Source organism: Penicillium brevicompactum (assembly GCF_028827555.1).
Source record: "Penicillium brevicompactum strain IBT 35665 chromosome Unknown utg000005l_segment0_segment0, whole genome shotgun sequence".
NCBI classification, from domain to species: domain Eukaryota; kingdom Fungi; phylum Ascomycota; class Eurotiomycetes; order Eurotiales; family Aspergillaceae; genus Penicillium; species Penicillium brevicompactum.
In genome coordinates, this window is record NW_026623208.1 from 2,987,662 (window position 1) to 3,001,708 (window position 14,047).

General features: G+C 50.4%; 5 protein-coding genes across 5 annotated transcripts; all 5 read right to left on the reverse strand.

Annotated features, from left to right (window-relative positions):
* Positions 1 to 810: 810 nt before the first annotated feature.
* On the reverse strand, positions 811 to 1,107 carry N7506_006976 (uncharacterized protein; the record flags this gene model as incomplete). The annotated part of the gene is made up of 1 exon (XM_056956269.1): positions 811 to 1,107. The coding sequence occupies one exon, from the start codon at positions 1,105 to 1,107 to the stop codon at positions 811 to 813; it is 297 nt and encodes a 98-aa protein (XP_056810603.1).
* Positions 1,108 to 3,658: 2,551 nt separating this feature from the next.
* On the reverse strand, positions 3,659 to 4,099 carry N7506_006977 (uncharacterized protein; the record flags this gene model as incomplete). The annotated part of the gene is made up of 1 exon (XM_056956270.1): positions 3,659 to 4,099. The coding sequence occupies one exon, from the start codon at positions 4,097 to 4,099 to the stop codon at positions 3,659 to 3,661; it is 441 nt and encodes a 146-aa protein (XP_056810604.1).
* Positions 4,100 to 5,012: 913 nt separating this feature from the next.
* On the reverse strand, positions 5,013 to 7,030 carry N7506_006978 (ATP-binding protein; the record flags this gene model as incomplete). The annotated part of the gene is made up of 3 exons (XM_056956271.1): positions 5,013 to 5,315; positions 5,431 to 6,932; positions 7,006 to 7,030. The coding sequence occupies 3 exons, from the start codon at positions 7,028 to 7,030 to the stop codon at positions 5,013 to 5,015; spliced, it is 1,830 nt and encodes a 609-aa protein (XP_056810605.1).
* Positions 7,031 to 8,156: 1,126 nt separating this feature from the next.
* On the reverse strand, positions 8,157 to 9,029 carry N7506_006979 (carbonic anhydrase; the record flags this gene model as incomplete). The annotated part of the gene is made up of 1 exon (XM_056956272.1): positions 8,157 to 9,029. One exon carries the CDS (start codon positions 9,027 to 9,029, stop codon positions 8,157 to 8,159), a length of 873 nt encoding a protein of 290 aa, XP_056810606.1.
* Positions 9,030 to 9,547: 518 nt separating this feature from the next.
* aarA (L-aminoadipate-semialdehyde dehydrogenase) lies at positions 9,548 to 13,972 on the reverse strand (the record flags this gene model as incomplete). The annotated part of the gene is made up of 4 exons (XM_056956273.1): positions 9,548 to 9,845; positions 9,904 to 10,223; positions 10,277 to 13,537; positions 13,607 to 13,972. The coding sequence occupies 4 exons, from the start codon at positions 13,970 to 13,972 to the stop codon at positions 9,548 to 9,550; spliced, it is 4,245 nt and encodes a 1,414-aa protein (XP_056810607.1).
* Positions 13,973 to 14,047: the final 75 nt, after the last annotated feature.

The following is a 14,047-nucleotide window of genomic DNA, read 5'->3' on the forward strand; positions in this document are numbered from 1 at the left end:
TACTTCGTACTCCGTACTCCGTACCTCGATGATCGGCGGTTCCGCGGATCGACACAGCCTTACGCTGTCCATTGCCTCTCGTACCCGCGTTCTCAAACATGTTCAGCGTGTCGGGTTTAAGTGGGCCCGAGACAGGGGGGTCTGCAGCCCTGTGCGAAGTACGGAGAACGGAGAACGGAAAACGGAATGATGAGATCCCAATGGCTGTTAGTGCAGGCATCTTGGGGTTGCATTAGTGAGCATAACTCCCAAGCGCTTGAAGTGTTCGGGGGAAGTCTTGGGGGAAGTCTTGGCGGAGGGTTTTCGCTGTTGCCTCTCGTACTCGGATATCAGGGCTGCGTATACGTATCACCTAAATTGCATGTTGTGTCAAGTCGATGCGTTGGTTTCCTGTTCCGATCGGAAATTTGAGTCCCGCGTTTGTTGGCCATTTATTCCACGTTGGCACTAATACTACTGCTTATACTTACTATCATACTCTGCTATTTTGCTTTACCTGTAGAATCTTTGATCAAGCTACTAAAAGAGAATTCAACACGGCAGGAAAACCGTTCTCGTTTAAACTATACGCTGGTGAGTTGGTAGTTGAGTCAGTGACCGTCGGCCAATCCTCACTAATATAAGTTATTCTTTTTTTGGATGGGATTTCTTGCTGAAACTGCAACCAGGGCGGATGCAGAAACATAACAATCAGAATTATAATAAGATGCAAACCTTGGAACATTGGAAAAAGATTTCTGAAAGACTAGGTTGGTACTTTGGGAAGAGCCGAACGAGGTCTGGGCTCGCTTAGCAAGACAATGTATTTGCCTATGTACACGATTCATCTAACACAACACCAAGACGCCTGATTTCGCCCACTTCCTGCTCATATTCCCGCATCTTTGTCTCATCGCCTGCCTTGGGGTCCTTCCTAATCTCGACGAACAAGTATTCGAGTAGAAATTCTGGTAGCCCCAGGTCCATCTCATGGTACTTTGACAAAAAGAAAGCAGTCTGGTTCTCAACTTGTTCAATCAAGAACCTCTGTTCGTCAAGAATGCGTGGAATGTCATCTCGTATCTCTGCGCGTTTGGCCTCCTCCAACCTATAGAGTTCATCGTCCATCTGACAGCATGTGTGGGTGAGTTCCAAGTGCTCAAAGATGCAGATACGGAAGACGGTTGGGGCCAGTGTATCATTCAAGTCTTTGACTGATCCAGCTTCCCACCGCTTGCTGAGAAATTGAATTACTTCATAGATGGCTTGAATACTGAGCGAAGAGCCCAACTCTGCAACCAGTTTCCGAAAGAAGCATGTGCTTGGAAGACACCCCTGTGATGAGCATGCACACGAACATGCATCATTGTGGCAATTTACGAACAAATGTTCCAAAAGAGACCAGCTTCTGTGGTTCAACGGAGACAATTCTTGATCCAAAATTTCGGCTAGTGCTTCCAGCTTCTTTGATGGGATAAGCATATCCCACTGGGGACAGAGATACCCCACCGCCCCAAATTTCTGGAACGTGATCCGAAGCAAAAGTAATAAAACACCGGTTCCAAGGAAGTGCATTGCCGTACGGCAATCTCCGCGTCGTCTTCTATCAGGATCAGCCCCTTTAGAAATAAGGAAAAGCATAGTTTCAAGTACTTTTCGAACGGGTGTAAGCCATCCAGTGTATCTGGCAAGTCGCATCAGCGTAGTCAGCCCTTTGTGGTACTCTGTTCGTTCTTCTTCCACTTCCAAATCCTGGAAACCTGCTTCAAAAACAATTTTTGCAGCATCAACATCATGATAAATACAGTCGTACACAGAGACCAAGGATCGAGAGACCTTCAAGCATGGATCCATATGAACACCAGATGCTTGGAGCTTGGTGTAAACATGTATAGCATTAGTGTCAAGGACACCCTGCTTTGGTAAGTACAGTCGGGCTTGTAAGTGATCTGGTAAATGTCTCTCGGCTAGATCTTGGAGCGTTTTTCTTCTTTCGGCCAAAGAATGTATCATTGATCTGAAAATCTCAGAGTTTGCAATTTCGTGTGCAATTTGAACATGATCCACGCCTATGACTGTATCGTTGTCGTTCAATAGCACTTGAACTGATTCACAACAGCGGGATCTGATGGCGTAGGATAGAAGCTTGTTTCTGTTCAGATCATAGCCAGATCTCAAAAATATGCGAAGCCCTTGTGGCCACCCAATGCAGAGTTCTGCAAGATATTGCTTATCTGCAGGGTCCTCGATGGGTGTTTGCAGTGAGATATATTCTTGCAAATCCACTTCTGATCTTGATATAATGCACCTCTCTAGATTAGACGAGTGAAATTCTGGATGTTCGGCTTTGATTAGTTCTCACTCTCAGCTGATCCACCAATTGCAGAACAGAAAAGTAAGACCTCGGGATTTCGCATAAGAATAGGGACATACCGTCATATATATTTCGCCTTGTCACAGCGTAAAGAAAACTGCTGGAGCAATGCATTTCTAGCACTTGGTCCTCCATGGTCTCACAAAAATTGAACCACGGAGTGATGGTGGTCTGACTAATCCTTTGTGTCAAATCTGCGCCACGGTCCACAAGATCGGAGACCAGGAACACCAATTGATCTTGAGTGAGCTCCGATGCTCTGTTGAAGAGATCGCTCCCTTGAATCAGAAGGGTGTTTAATGCACCTCCCCATGAGGGTGCTTCATTTAATGGAACACCGAATTCGACAAGATGCTTGACCAGGTCACGGAAATCTGGCATCGTCCCCTCGGGAAGAAAGTCCAGGAATAATAGAACTGTCTATTGTATTTGTCAGCGCTATGGAACTGTCTTCCACTCTTTCAATTTCTCCACTGACATGGAGAATATTTTCTCCCGAAGGAGTAATGTCTCTGGGTGAAGCTGAGCCTTGCGCGTATATGGACCGTAGTTGATTGATCAGATTCCTAATGAGGTCCGGTTGAGTGCCTTTCTGTTTCAAGACCTCGAGTCTTGCTTTATAGACGAGCCGGAAAGCTGGTGATTTTCTCTCATCGACTATCGGACAAAAGGTCAAAGATGGGAAGATTGTATACCCCCAGCCTTTCTGATGCTCTTGAGACAAAAATGAACAGAGGTGCCAAAAAGAAGGTTGTTAAACTTCAACCGCCTTTCGAAAATTGATTTCTCCTCGTGGAAATAAAGAGGACATCCGAACGTATGGGGTGAGTGCCAGATTGATACGATAAACCCCTTTCTTGCTCTAGAAGGTCTCGGCAATGACGAGCAAGAGCATTTCGATCTCTGGGGTCGACTACTAGACATCCCTTGGGTATCTATCAAAGACACTGTAGACCGAGTGAGAATCTCATGATTATCGCGTGATGGGTCCGGCTCCGCAGAATCAGAAAGTAGTCTGTTTTGCTGGCTGAAATGGAGAGACTACTCTCTTTCATTCAGTTCGAGTGCAATATCAAGAAGTTGGAGAGTCTTACTATAAACGCAAGTTGTTGCTCGATCCCTGAAATGCTCAAATTCATGGCTTGCTGGGTCTGATCAATGCTTTCGATGTGGCTATGCATCCCTGTCGATTCAGTGAAAATCTGCCGTGTAGTACCATATAATAGTGCTGTCTTCTCTGAATTTTCGGAGGAGACAGATCTGGTCACTTATTAGAATTGCAAACGTGTGAATAGGGAAGAAAGGTCAAACTTGCAACTGTAGAACAGCGATGGAGGTGTCCAGGTTTGACTGCAGGCTCTCAAGATGCTCCAGAATCGCTCTGATCGTATCGCGCTTGAAAGGGTATGCCGCCCTGTTGATCAAGTCTCGCTTCAAATCAATTGGTGTTGCCTTGTACTTGTCCAGGATATCTTTCAATTGCAACAGGCCATTTTCACAGGCTAGAATATGGCGCTTAGCAGCCTTCACAGCGGGAGTTTCTGTTCGCAGATTCTCATGACTTCGAAAGACATCTTCAAGAACTTCAAGAACATTCTTTAGGCCTTCAAGCTTCTGCAGCATATTCTTTGTTTCTTTTGGACAGTCACGGAAGCAACTGCAATATGAGAAAATGCCTTGGCAAACGGACAAGCCCAGCGAGACAATGCCGACTGCAGTTCCGGCAAGTGAAAGTGGGTCGCCCATGGCGGATTTCCTAGTGGTAACCTTTCAATCAAATGAATAGTAAAGAAACTTTGATAAAATTCAGCGAGAAAGAGGAGGGAAATTGAAAACAAATGGTCGCCGTTGCCTTATGATGAACTCAGCCTCTTTTAGCCGCCCAAGGCAATTTCAGCCATGCATAGATCCAAGTCACGACCATCTGATTGGTATCTCTTGGGGGCTGTGTTTCACGCTGCATGCTGTCGTGCCAGTTGGAGAGACACACGTAGATTTTGATATGCATGGTGGGGCCAGGCATATTTCTTTTGATTTGAACGCTGATTGGGCTTGGGACGTCGAGGGTCAAGACTCTAGCAATCCCACGGAGTACAATGGAGCAAGATTAAACACAGCTTTTCCCTAATTAAATTGACAAGTTGGTAGAAACATGCTATAGTTTTATTGCTTGTAGTACATACTGACTTCCTGTTCAGACTTTCATCCAAGCAGGACTGCTTCCTTGACAGAGGGTGCTTCTCACGGGCTCTCACCCCATTCTCACCCTGTTGTATGTTTTTGCTTTTTCTTTTTTTAGATTCCTTTTTGCTATCCACTTGGTAGTATTTGCGAATGGGCTTTTCGATGCTATTGTTTCCCCAAGTGAGTTGAATTTTCTTTTTAGCTATCTCTTTCACTGTCCTTCCAACTATCTACTACCTATCAATACTTCTTTTCTTCATTTCGCACCATCGAGTAATTAAGAGCGAGAAAAAAAAGTCTTGGCTAAACCGTGGACAGAGAATTAGGGATTTGGATGTATCCTACTACTTCCAAGCGTTTACATCAAGCTACCAAAAGAGAATCCAACGAGACAAGAAGACCTCCAAATGGGCTCAATTAATTTTTTAAAAAATGTATTACCTAGGTTCATGATGATAATGCTCCGCGTTCGCCCTCACTGATCCCGCAAAGCCAGCACGGTCTTGAGGTGCTCATATCCAAGCTCAGCCTCCTTGGACCACGCCAGAAGACCAGCCGTCTTGATAACATTCTTAATCTGGCGACCATTTAATTGAACCTCGGCCATCTGATCAATCTGTTCATCAGTGAAAGCTTCACTCGAGCGGCTCAGGAACTGTCTCCAGATATGGCGTCTCGAAATCGTATCGAGCTCCTGGTAGTTGAGGGAGATATGAATACGAGATTCAAAGGCCGGATCGATGTTCTGGGCGCGGTTGGTGGTCAAGAAGAGGATGCCCTGGGAAAGAAGTCAGTACATCTTACTTGGCTGATTGGAGTGTCCAGAGCACGGGCTCAAGCAACCCAGAATTCATAGGCAAACAGATAACACAGGGCATCTTGATCTTGCTTACCTCGTAGTATTCCAGCATTCTCAAGAAAATCGACACAAGCTCATTTCGAGCCAGATCGGTCGCATCACGAGCCTCCATAAAGACATCCGCCTCATCGAGTAAGAGAACAGCACCCCATCTGGGCACCGCCTTCAAAATTTGCTTCAGACTCCGCTCCACACTACTAGCCTCCATCCCGAGGTCGCCAGCACTCATCACATATAGAGGCACTTTCATGACCTCGGCGACACTCTCTGCTGTAAGAGTCTTACCGACACCAGGAGGACCGGCGAGTTGCATAATGATGCCTCGGCCTTTACCCTGGACAACATCGTCAAACGAGTCCAATCGCTTGGAGTGAGCTTTCGCAACGCCCAAGATCACCTCCTTTAATCCTTCCTGCTCTTTCGGTAGGACCAGTGATTCGAAGGCACGGTCATCCCAGACGATCTCATTCGAGCTCTCTAGGTGGAAGATGAGCCATTCTTTGTCTTTGAGCGAGTAGCCGTAAACCATAGGGGAGGCGATCAGGCGCTGGGCATCGGTCAATTCATCTTCGTCGATATGGCTGTCCACGTTGATAGTGCCGTTTGGATGGAAGATGTTGTATGCGTCGGCGTCGATGATGATACGGCCTTTGACGTGGTATCTGGTATCTCTTGCATTCAGATCGTCTTCATGGTAGTCTCTGCTGATAGCGGATCCGTCGTATGCTTTGAAGTGGTACCCCTTGTGTTCTTCCCATCGTTTTCCACGCGCAGACAACACCTCGCGAATAGTTTCCTTCTCCGGGTGGTACTTTAGAGGGAATATAGCGAGGGAGGTGATTGGGACGGTGCCGTTGAATGGGGGAATCATAAATTCCTCGGAAGTATGTCCAAAGCGATTTCCGTCGAACTCAATGTGGTCGGCGTACAGCTGCCACCCGCACTTGGTGAGCATCATGGTGCTAAACTGATGTCCACGGAGCAGACCTCCCACCGAGGAGATGACCACGTCGTGGGGCTCCATGATTGTCCAGGCTAGCGGGTACGTGATGACGCCGTTGGCCACCAGGTCCTTTTTGTGGTCGATCACGTCGCGTAGTTCCTCATCCATGATGCGATAAAAGAGGTCAACATGGGCCTTGGTAACGGGGTCTTCCTCTTCATCGCGCAGACGGATGATCTCTTCCCATCGATGAACGAAGGGCCGAAAGGGGGCTGTGAATTCTAGACGATCAAGAGTTGTCGTGACACCTGGGTACTTGTCTAGTACTTTTCCTAGGAAACCCTTGAGATGTTCACTTTGCACGACAATCGAATGAACGGACAGACTCTTCCGCCCATCGAAGCACTTTTCCTTGCGGACGAGAAGGGCGTATTGGGCAGAGTCTGCATCTTCCGCGGGCTCGGGCAGGTCGGATGGGATATCTCTGGTCCATGATCGGTTTCCATCTTCGTCGGGTTTGGTCTGGTAGAGATTACGGAAGTCGCATACAGTGCCCACGGGCTCATAGTTGACTTCCTTCTCTTCCTCCGCGTCTTTTTCGCCGGTTCGGCCGGTTTGGCTGTCAAGTTAGATTTATGTTTTATTGTATCGACTCGATGTACTTACCGGTCTCAGTGATCACGATCGCCATTTTGATAAAAAATATTTATCAGGCAAATACTAACAGGAAAGAGAGAGAAAATTGAATGTTCTGAGAGAACAGAACAGAAGAGAGATACAGAAGGAGGGAAGTAAAACTAAGAGCGACACCCATCTTTATACCAGAGAGAGCTGTTTGACGCAAAGGCAGAACTGCATGTCAGCTCCAAACTGCAGGTGTTGCCTACAAAGCTGGACGTATCAATGTCTGCCAGCGCAGTCGGGCTACTGATTGAGTATATGCAAATGTAAATCAGGGCCCGCCTAGAGCCTCAGAGCCTCAAAAGGCTGTGAGTCAATCTGATTTGCAGCCTCTGATTGGGTCCACGTGTAGGCTGTGCCATGGATCGCGTTTAGTGGCCACAACTGCAAATAAGCACTACTGCCTGTTCCTAATAACATCGGGGTTGCTTTGTGGTTCTCAATAGGAAAGGGTATACTCCGTATAAAGAGCTATAGAGAAACACACATAAAACAAAAATACAAGGCCTGTCTCTATTAATATCTTCTGATGTTGTTAAACAGGCCTTGAATAGCGGGCTTGCAGTCTGTTAGGGCCATGGAGGACTTCGGGAGAGTCCTATAGATCACCTTAAGAAATTAAATCATACCTAGAATTCTTGAGATCATACTCGCTATTCAAGTCAACTGCCCCGAGAACATGAAAACAGAGGCATACCTAGGTATTAAAAACCTAGCAAGCTTGGTTGAGTTCGGTAATGTAGAATGACTTCCAAGGTTACTGCAGCCTCATATTATTCAAGCAAATCTCAGCATGAACCAGTGTTGAAATGTCACTCTAACCCAAGAGTGATCCTTATAAGGACGAACCTTGGAATGTTTCAGATGAAAGCCGTTTCCCCTTCTTCCACGCTTGTTGGCTGCCAAGTCTCCACATCGTCGCAGGTCGAAGCTCGGCGTTAGCTGATCGCTTCGGCCGAAAGCCCTCCCCTAAGTATGAAGTCTTCTTTCACTCTGCCGTGCTGCTTTTTTTCTTCTACTCTTTTTGTTTTTCTCTATACTCATCTCTCTCTCTATCATCAAGTCATCAATTTTGGCTATTTAGGAAAAAATATGTTCTATCCCTCCGAGGGCAAAATTCCAATCTCCATGCGAACTCATTCCGTCTGGAACGCCGTCAGACGGGCGCGAATCACCTCCTCCGAATCCTGAGTATCCAACTCACTCAGAACACCAGAGCCAACATCATAGATCAACCCATGAAGCTGGAGACCACGCTCCTGAATAGCGTTCAGCACCACACCCTTCTGCTTAACAACATTCAACCCCTCACGAACATTCAGCTCCGCCAACTTCATCGCAGCCTCGTCGGCAGTCATCGACGAAAGCAATTCAAGGTTACGCTCCCGCAGTTGTCGCAGAGGTAAAAGCCAAGGATCCAAAATTCCAAGATTCTTATTCCCCATCGCGGCAGCGACACCACCGCACGCGGTATGCCCACAAACCACGACATGGTTCACGCGGAGATACTGCACCGCATACTCGATGACGGCGGAAGAGCTGAGATCGCCGGGGTGCATGACGTTGGCGATATTGCGGTGCACGAAGACATCGCCCGGGTGCAGGCCCAAGAAGGTAGTTTCCGGACAGCGGGAGTCGGAGCAGCCGATCCAGAGGATCTGGGGCTTTTGGCCGCTTGCGAGGGTTGGGAAGAGTTCTGGGTGATCACGGGCGGTCTGGGCGGCCCATTCTTTGTTCAGGCGCAGGCCGGCTGCGTACCGATCTGTGTGGTCCGCGGCGTCAGTTTGGGGTTCGGACTTGGGGTCCGTGGTTGGGGCGCTGGTGGGTTTGGAGGCGCAGGAATAGGAGGTGGAGGTTGAGAAAGAGACGGGGCGTGGTGTGAGTCCGGTCGCGCGAATCGCGCGGGAAACTCGAGACACGGGGGCTTGTAGGGGGCTCGGTGAGGTCCGGGCTGTCCCTGCTGCCCGCGCGAGGAACCCGGATCGCGCGGTGAGTCTTGCGACGGCCATGGGAGGGGATGGGAGAGAAAGAATGGAAGAGGGGAGTGGGTGGACGGAATGACCAGTTTTGGCACCCACAGCAGACCGAATCAAATTGGGGACGTGAAAGAGACCAACAAGACAATTGGTCTTAGCTGACAGGTGCTAAATGCTGATATTCGCGTTTGCTGGGGGAGAGGTGAAGCGGGAAAAAAAACTGACGGGGAAAGATTGCCAAGCAACGGCCAAAAACAGTCACACTAACGTACCTTCAGCAGACATGATTGCAGCAAAGCGAACTGACAAAGTAAACCAAGGGAAAGACTTCTAAATTGAAAAAGGACGAGGGGCTATGGGGTGAAAGAAAATAAAGTGTTGAGTCCGAAGGGAACGGAAGGGGTTAACCAACCGGCGCTCCGCTATACTTCTGGGCTACGCTGTGGCCGGAATCTTAATGTAAGAAATAAAATGCAATTTGCTTTAAACACCGAGAAATCCTCCTGAAAAACTATCTATACTTTTGTGTGGTTTATGTCCAGAGAAAAAAATCATGCTGTGCCACCACGGCCACCAACGCTCAAAAGGGTCTTCTTCTGCTCCTCACTGATCTCAAGAGCGGGCAATGGGCGAGCTCCAGCGATTGTCGGGGAAGGCAGGAACCCGGTTTGCACCAGGTAGGAGGCATAGAGACCGACTAATTCCTCAGTCACGCCGGCACCGGCGGACGCATCGACTCCGGACCAGGCAGCATCCGCACGCAGGGCAGCGGCGGCGTTGACATCGTCCAGCTCGGGAGCCTTGGTGTTGGAGGGCAGGTCGGCAGTCACGAAGTGGTATAAGGGCAAGCTGGTGAGGGTCAAAGTCAGTAGCCAAAAAGATCATAAGTGAGAGGGAAGTAACTTACAGAGCGTGCTGGGATTTCTTGTCGTCGTGCTCACCGCCATTGACATACTGCTCGAGAGCGTTGGACCAGGGGATGTAATCAACTTGAGGAACGTTGTATCCGTATAGCTCAAGAGCGCCGAGGAACTCGTTGAAGCGGAGACGAGGGTGTCCAGTGACGTGGGCAACGCCAGCAGGGGGAGGGTTGAAGGCGCATGCAATGACAATGCGAGAGACATGGTCAACGGGAACCATGTTCACTGTGTTGTTAATGTTGGGACGGCAGTTAATCTGAATGCAGCCCAGGCAGAATCGGATGAGGAAATCGTCGTTGTTGGTAACCTGATGGGACTGTTAGTATATCGAATGGATGGCGTTGGTGCAGTAAAGCTTACTCCTGTGTTAGAATCACCAAGAACGTATCCGGAACGGATGATAGTGGTCTTCAAGCCTCTGCGACTAGCCTCCTTGACAAGGTATTCACCAGCCCACTTGCTCTGGCCATAACCAGTACCAAGGCCGACTCTGCTGCCCTCCATATCGTCCTCCTCGCTGATACCATTGCCACCAGCGGCAATGATGCGCTCGGACTCTTGGACGAAGTGATCCTTATCCAAAGCACTGGTAGAACTGACGAAAGCAAACTGCTTCGCCTTGCCGCTGCACAGCTTCAGAGCATCAATGGTACCCATGACGTTAGCGGGACGAAGGGTCGAGTAAGGGTAGACCCAGTGGACCAGGGCTCCGTTGTGAATCACAGCATCAACAGTGTTGGTGAGATCGTCCCACACAGCCTGGGTCAGGCCGAACTGGGGGCTTCCAAGGTCACCACAGAGCGCTTGCAGCTTGGCAGTCCAGGCCTCATCCCAGAAGCCATAGGCACGGCAGGTGCCACGGATACGCTCAAGGGCCTGCTCCTCGGTCTTGGCGCGGACCAGAGCAACAACCTTGGTGGAAGGCGCCTTACGAGTAAGGAGATCCCGAAGAATGTGCGCACCCAAAAAGCCAGTGGCTCCAGTCAGGAAGACGATAGGCTCGGTGGAAAGCATGGCATCCGTGCGCTGGGGGAACGACTGAGGCAGCTCGCTGACAAGCTTAACAGCGTCCTTGGAGTATTCATCGTCGGGTTGAGAGGCTTGCACAGCTCCAGCGAGAGTCTTGTCATCGCTTGTAGCAAAGGATTCAAGAGCCAGCAGGCGATCAATCTCACCGGCGAAGCCCTTCAGGGTGGGGCTGCGGAAGATGGCGTTCATGCTGATGTCGATACCACGCCACTTGCGGCGGAGCTCGAAGAACATTTGCTGAGCCAGGATACTGTGTCCGCCAAGGTCGAAGAAGGAGTCGTCCGGTCCAATCATTTGCGGGGTCACATTGCGGATAAGCTTGGCCCAAACCTGAGCGAGAGTTTGCTCGGTTTCAGACAGGGTTTGCATCGCAGATGAGGAACGGCGGGGTGCAGCTGCACTCAGTTCCGCGGTGTCGGGGAAAGGAAGCGCAGGCTTATCAATCTTTCCGTTGGGGTTGAGAGGCATGCGCTTCAGGGGAATGATAACGGTAGGCACCGCGTAGGTGGGAAGCTTGCTTCGGAGATGCTCACGAGCATCGTCACGCAGTGGACGGAAGCGACGCAGAAGACCAACCATACCCTCGGCAGTGTCATCGTCGGTGAGACCCTTGCTCTCCAGCCACGAGGCCCACTTGGCCATGTCGGGCACAAAGTAACTGACCAAAGTAGGCTCCTCATCCTTATCTCTGCGCACGAGAGTTACGTTCTCGCGGACCAGCGGGTGGCGGGAGAGATGGGTGTCAATCTCACCCAGCTCGATACGGAAACCACGAATCTTCACCTGGTCGTCGGCACGACCAGAGCACTCGACATCACCCGATGGGGTGTATCGGCCAAGATCTCCACTGCGGTACAGACGGTCTCGAGGACCGACGTAGAACTGGCGCCAGGGCTCGTCCTTCGCCTCAGCCTGGTCTTTCTCAGCCCAGACCTCAGGCTTGACAAACCAGTTGGTCAAGAACTTCTTCGCACTCAGCTCGGGAGAACCAAGGTAGCCTTCCGCCAGACCACCGGCACGGACATAGATCTCGCCAACTTCACCAATTGCACAGAGGCGAGTGGGGTCATAGCGGTTGACAACAAGCATCTGGACGTCCAACATTCCACGGCCTGCCGGGATGACGTCCTTAGATGTGTCGAGGTAACCCTCGTGGCTAGAGTAGCTAGGGATCTCGAAGTAGCTGACTGCACGCTGGGTTTCAGTAGTACCGTACATGTTGACAACGGCAACATTCGGGGCAAGACCCTGAAGGGAGCGGCAGTCGCGCTTGATCAGGATATCACCCACGAAGAACGCGTGGTGGAGGGCAGGGAACTGAGCAGAAGCTCCACCAACCAAGATCTGTCCCATAGCAGGTGTCAGGTGAGTGACGGTAGCACCGAACTTCTGCATCCACTCGGCTAGCTTCTCGTTCTGGATGTCCTCGCGGGCGGGCACCAGCAATTGAGCGCCCAAGAACAATGGGGTGAAGATATCTCTCTGGATGGGATCGTGGGCGATACCGCTCAGCATGGTGAACTTTTCGTCTGGGGTCAACTTGAAGGTCTCTGACATCCAAGGGAAGTAGTAGGCGAGGGAGAAGTGGCGGCCACGAACACCCTTGGGGCGGCCCTCTGAACCGGAAGTGAAAGACAAGGTGGGGATAGAGTCGGGTCCAACAACGACACCGGTGGGCTGGGACTTGAGCGCAACCTCGTTGGCGAAGACGTCCTTACCGTTGACAGATCCACCAGTGAGGGTTCCATCGTCGAGCAAAGCAAGAGCAGGGATTTCGGTGCGGAGCTCCAAGTTCTCGTTGATGAAAGTGCGCACGATGTCAGAAAGTTCACCAGAATCTCTGGTGGCCTTGGCGATGTTCACCAAAGCGCGAGGACGGGCAACATCGAGGTAGATGTTCTGGCGTTCAGGTGGGTAGGCGGGGTCGATAACAGAGAAGGTCGCACCGGCCTTCAAGATACCCATCACAGCCACTACGAGGTCAACACCACGGTAGGCGTAGACCATGACAACCTCACCTCGTTGAATGCCAGATTGAACCAGGTGGTGGCCGAGAATGTTTGAGGCCTCGTTGATCTGGCGGTAGGTAAACTCGCGGTGAGGGGATGTGCTGGACTCGGTCTCGACGACACAGAGCTTGCTGGGGTGCTTCTCCGCATTGGCAGTGAAAATGTCGTGAATGGCACCCCGGAAGTTGGACCAGTTAAGGTTGGAAGTAGGGTCGGGCAAGAGTGCGCGCTGGTCCTCCGTCATCAGATCAATGCGTCCAATAGCTTCTTCCGAGTTGGCGGCAGCATTGCTAGCAATGGACGCAAGCTGCTTCAGAATGAAAGCAATGCGAGCACTTGAGAACAAACGCTGGTTGTAGTAGGCACCTAGTTCGACAGCGCCATCGGAGAGGTTGCCGGGTGCAACGTTGACCACCAAGTCAGTGGTGTCGAAGGTGTTCGCCGGGTAATCTTGCGAGGCAGCGGGGGCATCGTATGCCGCAAATCGGAAGAGGACGGGAGTGCGTTCGGACTTGGACTTTTCCTGGATGTAAGAGCGGAGACTGCCCAATGGCACGATCTGAGAAGCGCCTTCCTTGAAGGCCTGTATATATATGATTTAGTACCGAGCGACTAACACGAGTATATGCAAGGGACCGGGTATAGTACGGACCTTGTCAACCTTGGCATATAGCTGGACAAATGTCTCCGAGGCATCAATAGGAATCCTGATGACGAATGGACGGCCATCCTCCTCCGAGCTGGTGGCCACAGCGATGTCCTCATCGCCGGTCAAGCGAGCTACCAGAACCACAAAGGCAGTCAGAAAGACAGTGAAGCCTGAGGAAGAGCCCGAGACCTTCTGCAGGTGCAATTGAGTTTCCTTAGGAAGTCGAAGTGACTCGAAAGCCTCAATGACTCTCTTGTTATCAGTGGTTTGTGTGTCGGGATAATCGCGGGTCAATGGAGACACAGTGAGGTTATTTAACCTCTGTGCCCATGTCTCGAGGCGCTCCTGCAGCGCTGTGCCTCCAACCATGTTGTATGTGAGATATGCAAAAGAAGAGAAGACCCGATGAGTCAAATTACCCCCCCCACGGCGGAGGGGTGGAAA